The sequence below is a fragment of the Phalacrocorax aristotelis genome, chromosome 17 (genome assembly GCF_949628215.1).
Source record: "Phalacrocorax aristotelis chromosome 17, bGulAri2.1, whole genome shotgun sequence".
In the NCBI taxonomy this organism is placed as follows: Eukaryota; Metazoa; Chordata; class Aves; order Suliformes; family Phalacrocoracidae; genus Phalacrocorax; species Phalacrocorax aristotelis.
Genome location: NC_134292.1, coordinates 12,291,736 through 12,305,129, shown reverse-complemented (window position 1 = coordinate 12,305,129; position 13,394 = coordinate 12,291,736). Strand labels below are relative to the sequence as shown.

At 54.2% G+C, this 13,394-nt stretch overlaps 3 protein-coding genes across 4 annotated transcripts; 2 read left to right on the top strand and 1 right to left on the bottom strand.

Annotated features, from left to right (window-relative positions):
• Positions 1-4,322, top strand: HSPA5 (heat shock protein family A (Hsp70) member 5). Its single transcript, XM_075112459.1, has 9 exons — positions 1-97; positions 208-346; positions 570-801; positions 1,129-1,266; positions 1,541-1,653; positions 1,737-2,127; positions 2,441-2,678; positions 2,877-3,044; positions 3,438-4,322. Exons 2-9 carry the CDS (start codon positions 231-233, stop codon positions 3,995-3,997), a joined length of 1,956 nt encoding a protein of 651 aa, XP_074968560.1. The 5' UTR covers positions 1-97; positions 208-230; the 3' UTR covers positions 3,998-4,322.
• Positions 4,323-6,120: 1,798 nt separating this feature from the next.
• Positions 6,121-8,930, bottom strand: RABEPK (Rab9 effector protein with kelch motifs). The gene is made up of 7 exons (XM_075112472.1): positions 8,760-8,930; positions 8,496-8,644; positions 8,267-8,419; positions 7,832-7,993; positions 7,100-7,249; positions 6,765-6,914; positions 6,121-6,512 (listed from the first exon to the last, which is right to left on the bottom strand). Exons 1-7 carry the CDS (start codon positions 8,816-8,818, stop codon positions 6,226-6,228), a joined length of 1,110 nt encoding a protein of 369 aa, XP_074968573.1. The 5' UTR covers positions 8,819-8,930; the 3' UTR covers positions 6,121-6,225.
• A 2-nt stretch (positions 8,931-8,932) lies between these two features.
• Positions 8,933-13,332, top strand: PPP6C (protein phosphatase 6 catalytic subunit). 2 transcript variants are annotated; one of them, XM_075112471.1, is made up of 7 exons: positions 8,933-9,048; positions 9,148-9,243; positions 9,531-9,596; positions 10,106-10,247; positions 11,381-11,460; positions 11,608-11,817; positions 12,534-13,332. In XM_075112471.1, exons 1-7 carry the CDS (start codon positions 8,974-8,976, stop codon positions 12,780-12,782), a joined length of 918 nt encoding a protein of 305 aa, XP_074968572.1. In that variant the 5' UTR covers positions 8,933-8,973; the 3' UTR covers positions 12,783-13,332. The 2 variants fall into 2 exon arrangements, with proteins under 2 accessions (XP_074968572.1, XP_074968571.1); XM_075112470.1 differs by having other exon boundaries at positions 8,974-9,243.
• Positions 13,333-13,394: the final 62 nt, after the last annotated feature.

Sequence of the window (13,394 nt, the reverse complement as noted above, 5' to 3'; positions counted from 1 at the left end):
GTAACGGAAGGTATATAAGGGCGGGCGGCGCGGCCTGGGTGCTCAGCAGCAGTTTGGGGGGGCGCGGAGCGGTCCTTGTCGCAGCGTAACGGCAGCGGTAAGGGCCGGACCGGCGATGCGGGACGTGGCGGGGGGTCTGGTGTGGAGGGGGCGGGCGGCGGCCGCGCACGTGGCGCCTCCATTTTGTGACGGGCGGTTTCTCGGCAGGGCGGCGCGGGCGAGCGGTCGGCATGAAGCACCTCCTGTTGGCGCTGCTGCTGCTGGGCGCCGCGCGAGCGGAGGACGAGGAGAAAAAGGAGGACGTGGGCACGGTGGTGGGCATCGACCTCGGCACCACCTACTCCTGGTGCGTGGGGAGGGGGGGCGGCTGGGCCCGTGGGCCTCCGGGATGGGGGCGGCTGGGTCCGTGGGCCCCCGGGTACTGGTGGTGGGGCTGGGCCCGTGGGCCCCCGGGTGGCGGGGGGTGTGTTTGGGGAAGCGGTCTGTGGGGCCCGGGGAGGGGGGTGGAGGGAGGAGCGGAAACGGGGGTGTGGGCCCCAGCGCCGCCTGAATGCTCCGCTGCCCCGCAGCGTGGGCGTTTTCAAGAATGGCCGCGTGGAAATCATCGCCAACGACCAGGGTAACCGCATCACGCCGTCCTACGTGGCGTTCACGCCCGAGGGGGAGCGCTTGATCGGGGATGCTGCCAAGAACCAGCTTACGTCCAACCCCGAGAACACGGTGTTCGATGCCAAGCGGCTCATCGGCCGCACCTGGAACGACCCTTCCGTGCAGCAGGACATCAAGTACCTGCCCTTCAAGGTGGGCCCTGAGTGCAGAGGGCTGGGCGGCGGGGGGGGCCTGCGTGTCTGCTCAGTGGAGTGGGCTGCAGGTGCTGTCTGCCTTCCTCTTCTCTGGGAAAGGCAGAAGGCCTTTCTGAGAGGCTGCTGCATCATGGCACCCTTTAGAGCAACCCTGCGGAGGGCTAGGGTGCTGTGGTGTATAGGCAACAGTTCTTTGTGTGACCTAGTGTTCACCTTGTGTCTCTTACAGAGGCTTGCTTAATCTTAAGAGAGAAAGAAACACTGAGATAAGTGGGCATAATTCTGTTAACTGTTGGAAAAAGACAGTATATGTTGTTCTTCTCAGGTTGTTGAAAAGAAAGCCAAGCCCCATATTCAAGTCGATGTTGGAGGTGGACAGACAAAAACATTTGCTCCTGAAGAAATTTCTGCTATGGTCCTGACAAAGATGAAGGAGACAGCAGAGGCTTACTTAGGCAAGAAAGTAAGTTCATGAGTGCTACTAGTGAGAATGTAAAGCAGCAGCTTTACAAAACTAAAGATGGGTGGCCTGAATGTGTGGGCTAGCCTTGCAGTCCTACACCCTTTGCAGTGCTGCTGGCCCCTTAGGCAGCCCAGCTGAATGGGCTCAGCTGATGGTGGGTTTTTAACTTCTCTGTAAAGAACAATGGCATACTTGTTACCAGTGTTGCTATGGTTATTTACAAGCTATGTGCTTTTTTTCTGTAACAAAATTGTATTTCCTACCCCTTATGCAGGTTACCCATGCTGTTGTTACTGTGCCAGCCTACTTTAATGATGCTCAGCGTCAGGCTACAAAAGATGCTGGGACAATTGCTGGGTTGAATGTGATGAGAATTATTAATGAGCCGTAAGTAGCCTAACCTTTCCTGCCCGCTGGGGAGGTGTGGGGTGGCAGTCCCAGTTTTCTGAACAGGCTGGTCTCTGTTACAGAACGGCTGCTGCCATTGCTTATGGATTGGACAAGAGAGAGGGTGAGAAGAACATCCTCGTGTTCGACTTGGGTGGTGGAACTTTTGATGTCTCCCTCCTCACAATTGACAATGGAGTCTTTGAAGTTGTGGCTACTAATGGCGACACGCACCTGGGTGGGGAAGACTTTGACCAACGTGTTATGGAGCACTTCATAAAGCTCTACAAGAAGAAAACTGGGAAAGATGTTAGGAAGGATAACAGAGCTGTGCAGAAGCTAAGACGGGAAGTGGAGAAAGCAAAGCGAGCCTTGTCATCTCAGCACCAGGCTAGAATTGAAATAGAATCCTTCTTTGAAGGAGAGGATTTCTCGGAGACACTTACTCGTGCCAAGTTTGAGGAGCTGAACATGGTAAGTTCAGAAAGGTAGAGTTACATTGCCTCGGCTCTAGATTGGAGACTTGTGGGCAAGCAGCGTATCACGCTGTGGTGCTGCCCCGTGGGGTATAAATAACTTTGTGCTTGCACCGCAAAGCAGGCAGCTGCTCATTGCTGGGGTAGCTGGGGCTGTGTGTGTGTTAGTGGCAGCTGAGGTCTCATCAAGGCTGGTCATAAGGCAGTTCCTCCTCAATGGAGGTTGCCCTTTGTCCCCTACAGCCATGTAATTCAGAGGCTGGGCATGTGGGAATACAGTCTTACAGTCCTGGGCCTTCTTGGTCTTCTAGGACCTGTTCCGTTCAACAATGAAGCCTGTTCAGAAAGTCCTGGAAGATTCTGACCTGAAGAAGTCTGACATCGATGAGATTGTTCTTGTTGGTGGGTCTACTCGCATTCCCAAAATACAGCAGCTGGTTAAGGAGTTCTTCAATGGGAAGGAGCCTTCTCGTGGCATTAACCCGGATGAGGCTGTAGCCTATGGGGCAGCTGTCCAGGCTGGCGTTCTCTCTGGGGACCAAGACACAGGTAATGACACCTTCACTCTCAGTTTGAGAGCACTGACTCTGACTAGTGGGTATTAGTTATTGACAAGTGTAGTAGCACTTCTTTTCCCATCCTTTAGAAGTCCTGTGCCTCTGAGACCTGAGGATCCTGTTGGCAGTGATGAGATGCTGTGTTCTTTCAGGCTGAAGTCATGTCAGTCTTGCCCTTGATCTGTTACAGGTGACTTGGTGTTGCTCGATGTCTGTCCTCTGACACTTGGCATTGAGACCGTCGGAGGTGTAATGACTAAACTGATCCCAAGAAACACTGTTGTTCCCACAAAGAAGTCTCAGATCTTCTCCACAGCTTCTGACAATCAGCCAACTGTGACGATCAAGGTCTATGAAGGTAAGCGTACCCTGTGGAGGTCCAGGCTGGCAGCTGGAATCTGTAGGGCTTTAATACTTGCCACTGCCTTACGCAAAGGCTGTAGGTGTTTCCGGACAGTTGCAGGTGTCTCTGTATGGAGAAGGGCTTGGTAACAGTGCCAGCTCTCTGAAGCAGCTCTTATCAGGCTTCTTGACCTGCATCAAAAGCTGCTGCTTAGATCTTTTTCAAGTGTGTGTTTTCTCCTGGCTCTGTTCCAAAGGGCTCCTTGGCAAGAGGTGATGCTGCAGGAGGTGCTTGGACAGATGTCAGGTTGAAATGAAAACCTTACTTTGTAAAAGTGTGTAGCTCGTGTTTCTACAAAGTACAAACCACATCTGGGGAAGAAAGGAACCTTATCTAATTGTCTTGCAGGTGAGCGTCCCCTCACCAAGGATAATCACCTCCTGGGAACTTTCGATCTCACTGGAATCCCTCCAGCCCCTCGTGGCGTCCCCCAGATTGAAGTTACCTTTGAAATAGATGTGAACGGAATCCTCCGCGTCACAGCTGAAGACAAGGGCACTGGGAACAAAAACAAGATCACGATTACAAACGATCAGAATCGGCTGACGCCAGAAGAGATTGAGAGGATGGTTAATGATGCTGAGAAGTTTGCCGAGGAAGACAAGAAGCTTAAAGAACGCATTGATGCCCGGAATGAGCTGGAAAGCTACGCCTATTCTCTGAAGAATCAGATTGGGGACAAGGAGAAGCTGGGTGGCAAACTGTCATCTGAAGACAAAGAAACAATAGAGAAAGCAGTAGAGGAAAAGATTGAGTGGCTTGAAAGCCATCAGGATGCGGACATCGAAGACTTCAAAGCGAAAAAGAAGGAGCTGGAGGAAGTTGTTCAGCCAATAGTTAGCAAGCTCTATGGCAGCGCGGGCCCTCCCCCCGGGGAAGAGGAAGCAGCAGAGAAGGATGAATTGTAGATACTGGCATCTCCGGATGGTGTGTGTGTATATATTGGACTCAGGAACACTTGTTTAAAATATTGAACTCTTAATTTGGAATGTAACTTTGAATCTTCACTCGTGAGTGGAGCTGGAAACGCTAGCCCGACGTGGCTGTATGCTGCTTTTCGTTAGCAGTTGCTCGATGTCTGGGGAGGGAAGGGTAGTGGGGGGGACTGTAAATGCGAAAGGGGTTTAGAAGTACTGGCAGTGGAAGTGTGCTATTTAACAACTCGGTCATGTGGATTTGGTGTAGAACTTTTCTACCTGAAGTGACCACAATAAATTTGTTATTTACACTGGACTTTGTTCTAGCTTTGTTTCCCATTACCCAGTTGCAGCACTAGTTCTAACTAGGCTTAGGCCCATGTGGAAGGAGTTGGAGCGACCAGTGGTATGGTACCCCTCTGAGGTCAGCCTTCCACGTGTGAAGGGAACAGCCCTGCCCTCTGGTGAGCTGCATGCCTCCCCAGGCCTGGCTGCCCCCTGGCTGCTGGGGAAGGGAGCCCTGGGTTTTCCTAGTGTGGGAAGGGCTGCACAGGGACATCCTGAGGGGTTTGAAAGCTGTAACGGTGCTGGCACTGAGGGCTTTGCAGACCGCGAGCTTTTCCCTGCCCTGGGGCTGCCACTGGTGCCAGTGAGCCTTGCTGAGGGAAGGTGGTCTCTGGCTGTTGGTGCTGACAGGCACATGCACCCCTCGTGCAATGGGGAGCGGTGGTGCAAACAGCTCCATAAGCTGGGCATCTCTCACCCTCAGTCACGTGGGAACTCCTGACAAGCACTACACCCCCCTGCTGAAGTGTGGTTAGAACTGTGGTGAGGCTCATGGTGTAACGGACTGTCACAAGGAAGGGGGTTAGTCAGCCTCAAACACCGCTGAAGGGTGTGTGCTCTACTCGCTCGTGTGGCTCTGCGAGAGCCTGGGCACTGCTTGCTGCAGCAGAGCTGCCTGCACTGGTGATGATGCAAAAGCAGCCTTGCTTAACTACAAGTACCACTTCCTGTGCTTGTAAAACTATTTTTAGGAGCTTTATTAGTCTCACATGAGACAACAGACCAGTTTTCTGGAGCCTGAAAACTAGTCTAAACCTTAAGTGTTCTGTAAAAAAGCCTAACTGGCACTCAGGTGATTTAGCCATGCCCCTTGTCCAATCTTGGGATTAGATAAACTGAGCTGAGCACAGAAGGAGCTTTTGTGGTGCCTGCTCTAATAACCACCTTAAAACCACTTAGTACTTCCCCTTTACCCTGGTGTAGGGGAACAGTTTGTGCCCTCCAGTTCAGGTAGGACACGGAACTGCTTAAGTGAGTCCAGCTGAGAGCTACCAAGGTGACCAGGGGCTGGAGCATCTCCCTTATGAGGAAAGGCTGAAAGACCTGGGTCTGTTCAGCGTGGAGAAGGGAAGGCTGAGGGGGGACCTTATCAATGCTTATAAATATCTGAAGGGTGGGTGTCAGGAGGATGGGACCAGACTCTTTTCAGTGGTGCCCAACAACAGGCCAAGGGGCAACAGGCACAAGTTGGAACACGGGAAGTTCCACCTGAACATGAGGACAAACCCCTTTGCTGTGCGGGTGCCAGAGCAGGGGCACAGGCTGCCCAGAGAGGCTGTGGGGTCCCTTCCCTGGAGACATTCACCCCCCGCCTGGACGCGGCCCTGTGCCCCTGCTCTGGGTGTGCCTGCTCACGCAGGGGGTGGGACGGGATGAGCTCCAGAGGGCCCTTCCAGCCCCCGCAGTCTGTGACTCCATGTTTTTTGTGTTTGTTCCCCCCCCCACCTCGATTTTCATTCACTCATTTTTCAAAATAGTGAATGCTACAACTCCAATCATCCTCCCAAAGGCTGTTTCCAGGTAACACTGGCTTGGCAGCTAGAAGTGTTTCTGTAGCCAGCTATGTGAGCGTCTCCCCGCAGAAAGCTGTCCTGAGACAGACTAAATCCTTGCAGGTGCTCATGCTCCAGCAGCCTGCGCTCACGTGTCAGGGCCGAAGCTGCTCTGCAGCACAGCCCCCTCCCCGGGAACGCTGCACCCACTGTCAGCAGGACTGCGTACGCACAGCACCCACACTGCAGCGGGGTGCCATAGCACAGTGCCATCTGTTTGGGGGTAAGAATTTCTTTATTGGAAAAAAAGAATTAACTTAATCTGACAGCACTATAAAAACTGAGTCAAAAAGGCTGGTGCTGTGCAGGACCGCAGCTCTGCTACTCGATCAGGCTGACGAGGCAGTCCCTGTATATTTCCCCCTGCATGTCCATCCCACCAAATATTAACAGTAGGTGCACAATGGTGTCTTCAGCACCCTCCTCCTCCCCTTCACTCTTCTGGAGGGGGCCGGCTTTGTCACCCCCCGACTCGGTTGACTCCTCCCTGGTGACACCTCCGCTCTCTCTGCTCCTGCCAACCCGCCAGGGAATGACGCACATGGCGTGGTCCAGCCTCCCCGCGGGCAGGGGGGAATCGAACTGCAGGAGCACCCACTGCTGCTTCTCTGCAGTGCAAAGATACATGTTAACATCTTCAAATGTAGCTTCACAGGCTTAAAAAGTGTGCTGGGACAGTGACATCATTCACCGGGCTAGTTTTCAACACTGATGAGCGTTTCAGCATTCAGCCTTGTGCCGGTGTAACTCCGGCGCAATGACACTGACTGCCAGCAGGGTGAAGCCCAGGAGCTGAGGGGACAACGCATCTCCCGACAGCCAGGCATGTACCGTGACGCAGCCGAGATAAGTCTCCCTACCTGTGTGGTACCTGTACGTCGTATCTAGTGTCCCGTCCGGACCTATTCCGCCAAAGATATACAAGTGGTCTTTAAACACAGCCGATGAGTGGGATGCCCGTCCTCCTGGGACATCGCCGGTGGCTGCTATCTTAACCCACGTCATGTCATCTGTTGGGAGGAAAAGAACATGTCTACAGTTATGGTTTAAAAGAAACCCACAAGTTTTGTTGTTTTAAACAAATACAGTAATATTTTTAAGAACGTAAGAACTGATCTTTTAGAAAAAAGGTACCCCAGAGTCAAAACACATCACACAGCAGCTATCGCTCTGCGGTACCTATATCCGTACTTACTTATATCAATGCAGAACAGATCATTGTAAAAAATATCACCAGCTAAACCTCCATGTATGAGGAGTTTGGTCCCGACTGCAACCATGACATGCCCATGCCGAGGAGAGGGGGGATCACCACGAGTGTCTGGCTGGGACCAGGTCAAGGTGGCTAAAACCAGGAGGACAAGTGCATTAGGGAGAAAGCTCTCAAAGCTCTATGAACCGGTGATCCCGGCACCCCGCTGAGGCTTCCTGAGGAGGCACCTCCCGTGGGATCAGAGAAGAGTTAATGCCGTAGGATAAAGCGCAGGCGAGCCCCTGACAGAGCTCTGTGTGCTGTCTGGGTCACCCAGCAGCAGGACAGATTCATTCGAACTGGAGGCAAACCCCTTCTGTGGCATGCAGGGCCGTAAGAATGAACAGACAACGCTGTCAGGACACGAGCGGCACAAGATGATGCTGCCATGGAAAGGAGTCAGCTGGTGGGCAGCTGTGACAAACCACTCCCATCTCCCACAGCATTCCTCACCCCAGGCCCTTTATGCTGCTGTTTTGGCCCAAATTCTGAGTAACTACATAAAGATAAGTGCGTGTCAGCAGCGAGGAACATCCACCAATCCATTTAGACTTGTAGCCAAAGCAGGGGCCCCACATTTCCACACCTCTGAGTGAATCTGAAACGCAGAGTTCCCGTTCAACAGAGGATGGATCCCTTCATTGGGCGTAAGAGCCCTTGACGCCCCCGAGATACCTGTGTCAAACACGTGAAGCCGCTGGTCCGTAACGGGTTCTGCTCCTTGTTCTCCCCCTCCAAACACATACAGACAGTCTCCTACGGCTGCTGAGGATGTGTGGAACGTCCTAGGCAGCGGCTGAACACCACGGACTTCAGGGGTCTCCCAGGTTCCTATTTCTAATTAAGACATTTGAATAACAAAGTAATCACCGTGGTACAGAAAACACGCTCTGCTCCCCTGCCCAGGGATGGCCACGGCAACGGAGCTGGCAGCGGCTTTGGGCTGTCCTGTCCCGTGTGCCCACGTCCCCCACGGATCCTGGAGCCGGCTTCGCACCCGCTCCCCGGGACACGGTGGGGCGAGCGCCAAGACCGAACTTGCGGGGAGCCCCAAGCGACGGGGCCGCCCTCCGGGCAGCCTCCGGGGCGGGCGGGTCCTCGGACACTCACCCGGGTCCAGCACCTGGACGCAGCTCCGGTTCCCCGCCGGGTGGGCGCCGCCGAACACCCAGAGGCGCGGAGGGGCGGCGGCGGGCAGGAAGGTGGCATGTTCGTAGCGGGGCCGCAGCCCGCTCCAGCCGGCCGGGGCCCAGCGGAGCTCGCCTGCGGGCACGGGGGGAGCGGTCGGCGACGGCCCGGCGGCTCCCCGCTCCCCCCGCTCCCCCCGCCCGGCCCTCACCCAGCTCCACGAAGTGGGCGTCCGCGAAGGCGCCGGCGGGGTCGGCGCCGCCCAGCAGAAGGACGCGGCCGGTACCGCCGCCCGGCAGGAAGAGGCAGCCGTGGCCCACGCGCCCGCGGGGCCGGTCACCGCGCGGCGACAGCCGGTACCTGCGGGAAGCGGCAGGGGGTGTGGGGGGCTCAGCCGTGACGGAGCCGGGAGGGGTCGGGTCGGGTCCGGTCCGGTCCGGTCCGGTCCCGTCCCGTCCCGTCCCGTCCCACTCACCACTTGCCCGGCCGCGGGCGGTGCCCCGGACCCAGCAGCGGCAGCGCCGGCGGCCCCATGGCGGGGCGGGGCGCGGGCACCGGGCGGAAGCGGCGGCTGCCGTCTTCCGGCCCGCCCCCGCCGGAAGTGCCCCCGGCTTCCGCTGGCGTCGGCGGCCCGCGCCGCTCCCCGGAAGTGCCGGGCTCCGCTTCCGGCCCCGAGCCGCCGTCCCAAGATGGCGCCGCTGGACCTGGACAAGTACGTCGAGATCGCGCGGCTCTGCAAGTACCTGCCCGAGAACGACCTCAAGGTGCGGCCGCGGCCCGCGGGGCGGGGGCCGGGGCGGGACGGGGGGTCGGGGCGGGGGTCGGGGGGTCGGGGCTGGTACCCACCCGCTCTTCTCCCGCAGCGCCTCTGCGACTACGTGTGCGACCTGCTGCTGGAGGAGTCCAACGTCCAGCCCGTCTCCACGCCCGTCACCGTCTGCGGGGACATCCACGGGCAGGTAACGGGCGGGCGGCCCCGTCGTCGGGCTGCACTGGACCGCTGACCCAGCCCAGCCCCAGTCTAGCCCTGCCCAGTTCAGTCCAGCCCTGCCCGTTCTAGTCTAGCCCAGTTCTGCACGGTCCAGCCCAGTCCAGTCTTACCCAGCCCCAAACCTGCCTGGCCCAGCCCAGCCGGTGCAGCCCCCAGCACCATGCCGTGCCCCGCAGAGCTGCGCAGCACAGCACAGCCCCCGGGGCCGGTGCCCACCAGTGGCCACAGCCCTCAGGCATCGGCTTCCCTCCACAGTTCTACGACCTCTGTGAGCTGTTCAGGACCGGTGGTCAGGTCCCCGACACCAACTACATCTTCATGGTATGTGCATGCTGGGTTCTCCCGTCTCTTGGCAGGTGTTTAAAAAAGGAGCTTAAAGTTTAAATCCTGATACACTCACCGAGTTTCAGACCTTGTCTGTGAGTGTTGCATTTGCTTTTGCTGTTTGGTTACTGTGTACGGGTTTTATTTTGCTGAATAAAGTATGAGCTGCGTGGTATGAGGTGACACAGGAAGGGAGGAGTGCGATGCCTGTCAAGCGGAGCTGTGCCGGTGGGGCAGCAGCATCCCGCCTCAGCGAGCAGTGTGCAGAGGGTCCGTCGGGTTGTGTGTCAGGGCAGCTCTGGACGAGCGCGGTGGCTTAAGGACAGTGTGCCAGCTCAAACCTGAAACACCCAGTGGCCAAAGAACATGTTCTCGTAGATCCCAGCAGGTCCTGGCTTCACTTTGCCATTAGTTTTCATTATGCGCTGCGAGAAATTTAGAACAGATGTATCACTTTGCAGTTTTCCATTTGACTGTCCATTTACGAATATTTTTTTGACTTGCAGGGTGACTTTGTAGATAGAGGTTATTATAGCCTTGAGACTTTCACTTACCTTCTTGCACTAAAAGCTAAGTGGCCTGATCGTATCACACTGTTACGAGGCAATCATGAAAGCAGGCAGATAACACAAGTGTATGGATTTTACGGTAAGTCTTTATCCAAATGATTTCTGAATGGGGGCTCACGCGTAATAAACGAGTATGGCGTCTTTCCGTCGGGAAAGCTGTTCTGAATGCGGCACTTACCTGGGGCTTTCCTGGGACTGGATGGGAAGTGGGCTCAGCAGAACTTGAGTGTTATAATTTGTTAATGTGATCATTGTGTTTGTGAAGTAGAACATGTTTTAGTGCTCATCTTGTTGCTTTTTACCACCAGCATCTGGGTTTTCTGTTTGTTTTTTGGTGCCACATTCAATTTTAGAGACCGAGAAGGAGCACATATTTATACAGAATGTGCTTTGGGGTCTGGTAATGAGAGATTTGACACAAACTCATGATGTTACTGTAATGGCCCTTAAGTTTCAGTACAACTAAAAATCAGTATCATGCATGGAGTTTGCTGTGGAAGCCATTTATTGTCAACAGTGAGAGTCTGGGAAAATGCCACCGGCAAGAAATAAACAACAGATCAACTGTTTGAAAAACAGAGGGAATTAAATTGCTTGGAGACTTCTTTGTTGTTGTGTGAAGCTTTGATAAAACCTCAGGAAATCCTGGAAAGTATCTTAACGCTGGCCGCAAAGATTAATGTCTGTGACGTACTTTCTTTGGGATAATGTGTCAACAGGAGCGAGTATAAACTTTCACAGGTTGCTTAAGAAGCACCGGCCCCTCAGGTTTGTTGCCGCGTTCCTGTAGCTGTAAACAGAGCCGCTGTAACTCCCGTTGCTGGTGAGAATATCTTCCACCAGCCCTGGTTGGTTCACGCTTTCTGCCTCAATTCTCCTGCATGAAATTTGCTGATTTAAGGCCAGGGCTGGCCTAGCCAAGGGGCAGCTCCCAGCCATGGCCAGCAGCGGAAGCATCGCTGGGTGTGTTGCAGCAGACCCTGTGCGCTCTGCACTGCGTTGCTCGGTAAGCGAGGTCCAAGAGGTTCCCTGGTCCCGTCTGCAGCTGGGCCGGGCCAGCAGGAGAGCCGAGCGCTTCCGCCGACCCGTGCTCCTGATAGGGTTTTTATTATACACCTGACTTTTGAGTTCTGCTCTGAGTGTTCACCTCTGACCTTATTGCCTGAATTGCTTCTGACCCATTAAGAAGAAAAAAATTTCTCTGTTTAACAGACGAGTGCCAAACCAAATACGGAAATGCTAATGCTTGGAGATACTGTACCAAAGTCTTCGACATGCTCACAATAGCAGCTGTAAGTGTAAACACCACGTTACAAAAATACAAGTAGATTATCTAAATGTGACGGCTGGAGTTAGTGACCTGTAAGGGTCGCGCCGGTAGCATTCTGGGCTGGATTAAAATACTGAGTTTTTTGCACGTGTGTCTCTTTTTCCTCCAGTTAATAGATGAGCAGATTCTCTGTGTGCACGGCGGCCTCTCTCCAGACATCAAGACACTCGATCAGATTCGAACCATTGAACGTAATCAAGAAATTCCTCACAAAGGCGCCTTCTGCGACCTCGTTTGGTCTGACCCAGAAGATGTTGATACGTGGGCAATCAGTCCGCGAGGAGCAGGCTGGCTCTTCGGTGCAAAGGTGACAAATGAGGTAATGATGCTATTGTGTGCGACGTAAGGTCGTTGCAGGTACGATGTAAATTGGAGCGTTCAGCTACAAGTTTCATATTTCCCCGAGTGATGAATAGACAAGGGTGCTGTTAGATGATGAACTTTCTGTGTGAGACCACTGGGAGTAAGTCGTGGTGGAGGAGGAGGCTCGCTCGAGCCAGCTTGAAAAAATGAGCTATTTGAACCTAAAAGCATAAATACAACTGCCAGATGTGATGGTACTGGTGTTGCTTTGAAAAAGTATAATGCAGTGAGGCTTACCACGGTTTGTGTAGAATGCTTTTCTAAGGATTTGGGAGGAAAAAACCCCCATTTTTATTAACCATTCTCGAGTTAATTTTTGTTACTTTGGAAGGCAGCGCACAGATGTCTCAGGGCTGACGCTCGCTGACCTTCCCAAACTAGCCGCGCTCGTCCCACGCGCTGTCTCTGTGGCCGTGGGGCGGCAGGCGCAGGAAGAGCTGAGCCTTGCCGACAGCAGGGGCTTGGCCATCGCAGCCGTCACCTCTATTTCATGGGTGTTTGTCCCTGCTCAGTCTCAAAACCCAAGGAGTTTTTTTTTCTCAGCGCACTGTGTGAAAAAGCTTCTCCGTGACTCCTCCGCAGGGTCAGGGCTGTGGCTGCGCAGGGCTGCCCTGCCGGCTGCCGCGTGTGGCTGCTTAGGGAAAACTGACCCTCCATTTCTTTCCTTCACAGTTTGTTCACATCAACAACTTAAAACTCATCTGCAGAGCGCACCAGCTAGTTCATGAAGGCTATAAATTCATGTTCGATGAGAAATTGGTAACGGTATGGTCTGCTCCGAATTACTGCTACCGCTGTGGAAATATTGCGTCAATCATGGTCTTTAAAGATGTAAATACGAGAGAACCAAAGTTATTCCGTGCAGTTCCAGATTCAGAACGTGTAATTCCTCCTAGAACAACCACACCGTATTTCCTCTGAGGCCTGTCCCCGCCTGCTGCCTCCCTCTCCCCCTGTACTGCCCCTTTACAATATACTTTTTATTGAGCACTTTGCTGCTGAAATGCTGCCTCTTGCCTTTTTTATTTTTAAATTATCTAAATTTATTGTGTATTGTGTCTGTAGCGAGTTCCTTTTTTCCCCACTCCCCCGCCCTAGATTCATTTCAGGGTATTTGTAATTTGTCCTTGAAATTCATACTGCTGCATGTCGTTTTTACATATTTTGGGTTTAGAGGAAACCTCTTCCCTTTAACCTCGGCGATGCCCGGGAAGCGGCTCCGTCCCGGGCTGTTCGTGCAGTTTTGTGTTCGGTGAGGAATTTCAGCAGCAAAGTCCCCCGCGCCGCGCGCTGCCGCCCCAGGCCGGGCCCAGGCTGCGGGGCAGAACCGAGCCCTCCCCGTCGTAGCGTGTTTTAAGTGGATATAAATAAAAGTGGCCGAAGGGCCGCCCCGGCTGGCGCCGGCGTCCGGGGCTCCGGTCCGACCGGCTGCGTTTGTACATTAAAAATCATCGTTCTGGTTTTTTTCAGAGGCCGTGTGTGTTTGATAAAGCCGTGCCTAGCTGAGCCCAGCCTAGGGGCGGTGCGGTGTTT

Coding starts and splice junctions, on each gene's coding strand:
- HSPA5 (XM_075112459.1), top strand. CDS start 231: ATGAAGCACCTCCTGTTGGCGCTGCTGCTGCTGGGCGCCGCGCGAGCG. Junction 2,679..2,876: donor CTCTGGGGACCAAGACACAG/GTAATGACACCT, acceptor GATCTGTTACAG/GTGACTTGGTGTTGCTCGAT. Junction 3,045..3,437: donor GACGATCAAGGTCTATGAAG/GTAAGCGTACCC, acceptor ATTGTCTTGCAG/GTGAGCGTCCCCTCACCAAG.
- RABEPK (XM_075112472.1), bottom strand. CDS start 8,818: ATGGGGCCGCCGGCGCTGCCGCTGCTGGGTCCGGGGCACCGCCCGCGG. Junction 7,250..7,831: donor GCTTCACGTGTTTGACACAG/GTATCTCGGGGG, acceptor TCCTGGTTTTAG/CCACCTTGACCTGGTCCCAG. Junction 6,915..7,099: donor TCTGTTCTGCATTGATATAA/GTAAGTACGGAT, acceptor TCCTCCCAACAG/ATGACATGACGTGGGTTAAG.
- PPP6C (XM_075112470.1), top strand. CDS start 8,974: ATGGCGCCGCTGGACCTGGACAAGTACGTCGAGATCGCGCGGCTCTGC. Junction 9,597..10,105: donor ACACCAACTACATCTTCATG/GTATGTGCATGC, acceptor TTTGACTTGCAG/GGTGACTTTGTAGATAGAGG. Junction 11,461..11,607: donor ACATGCTCACAATAGCAGCT/GTAAGTGTAAAC, acceptor TTTTTCCTCCAG/TTAATAGATGAGCAGATTCT.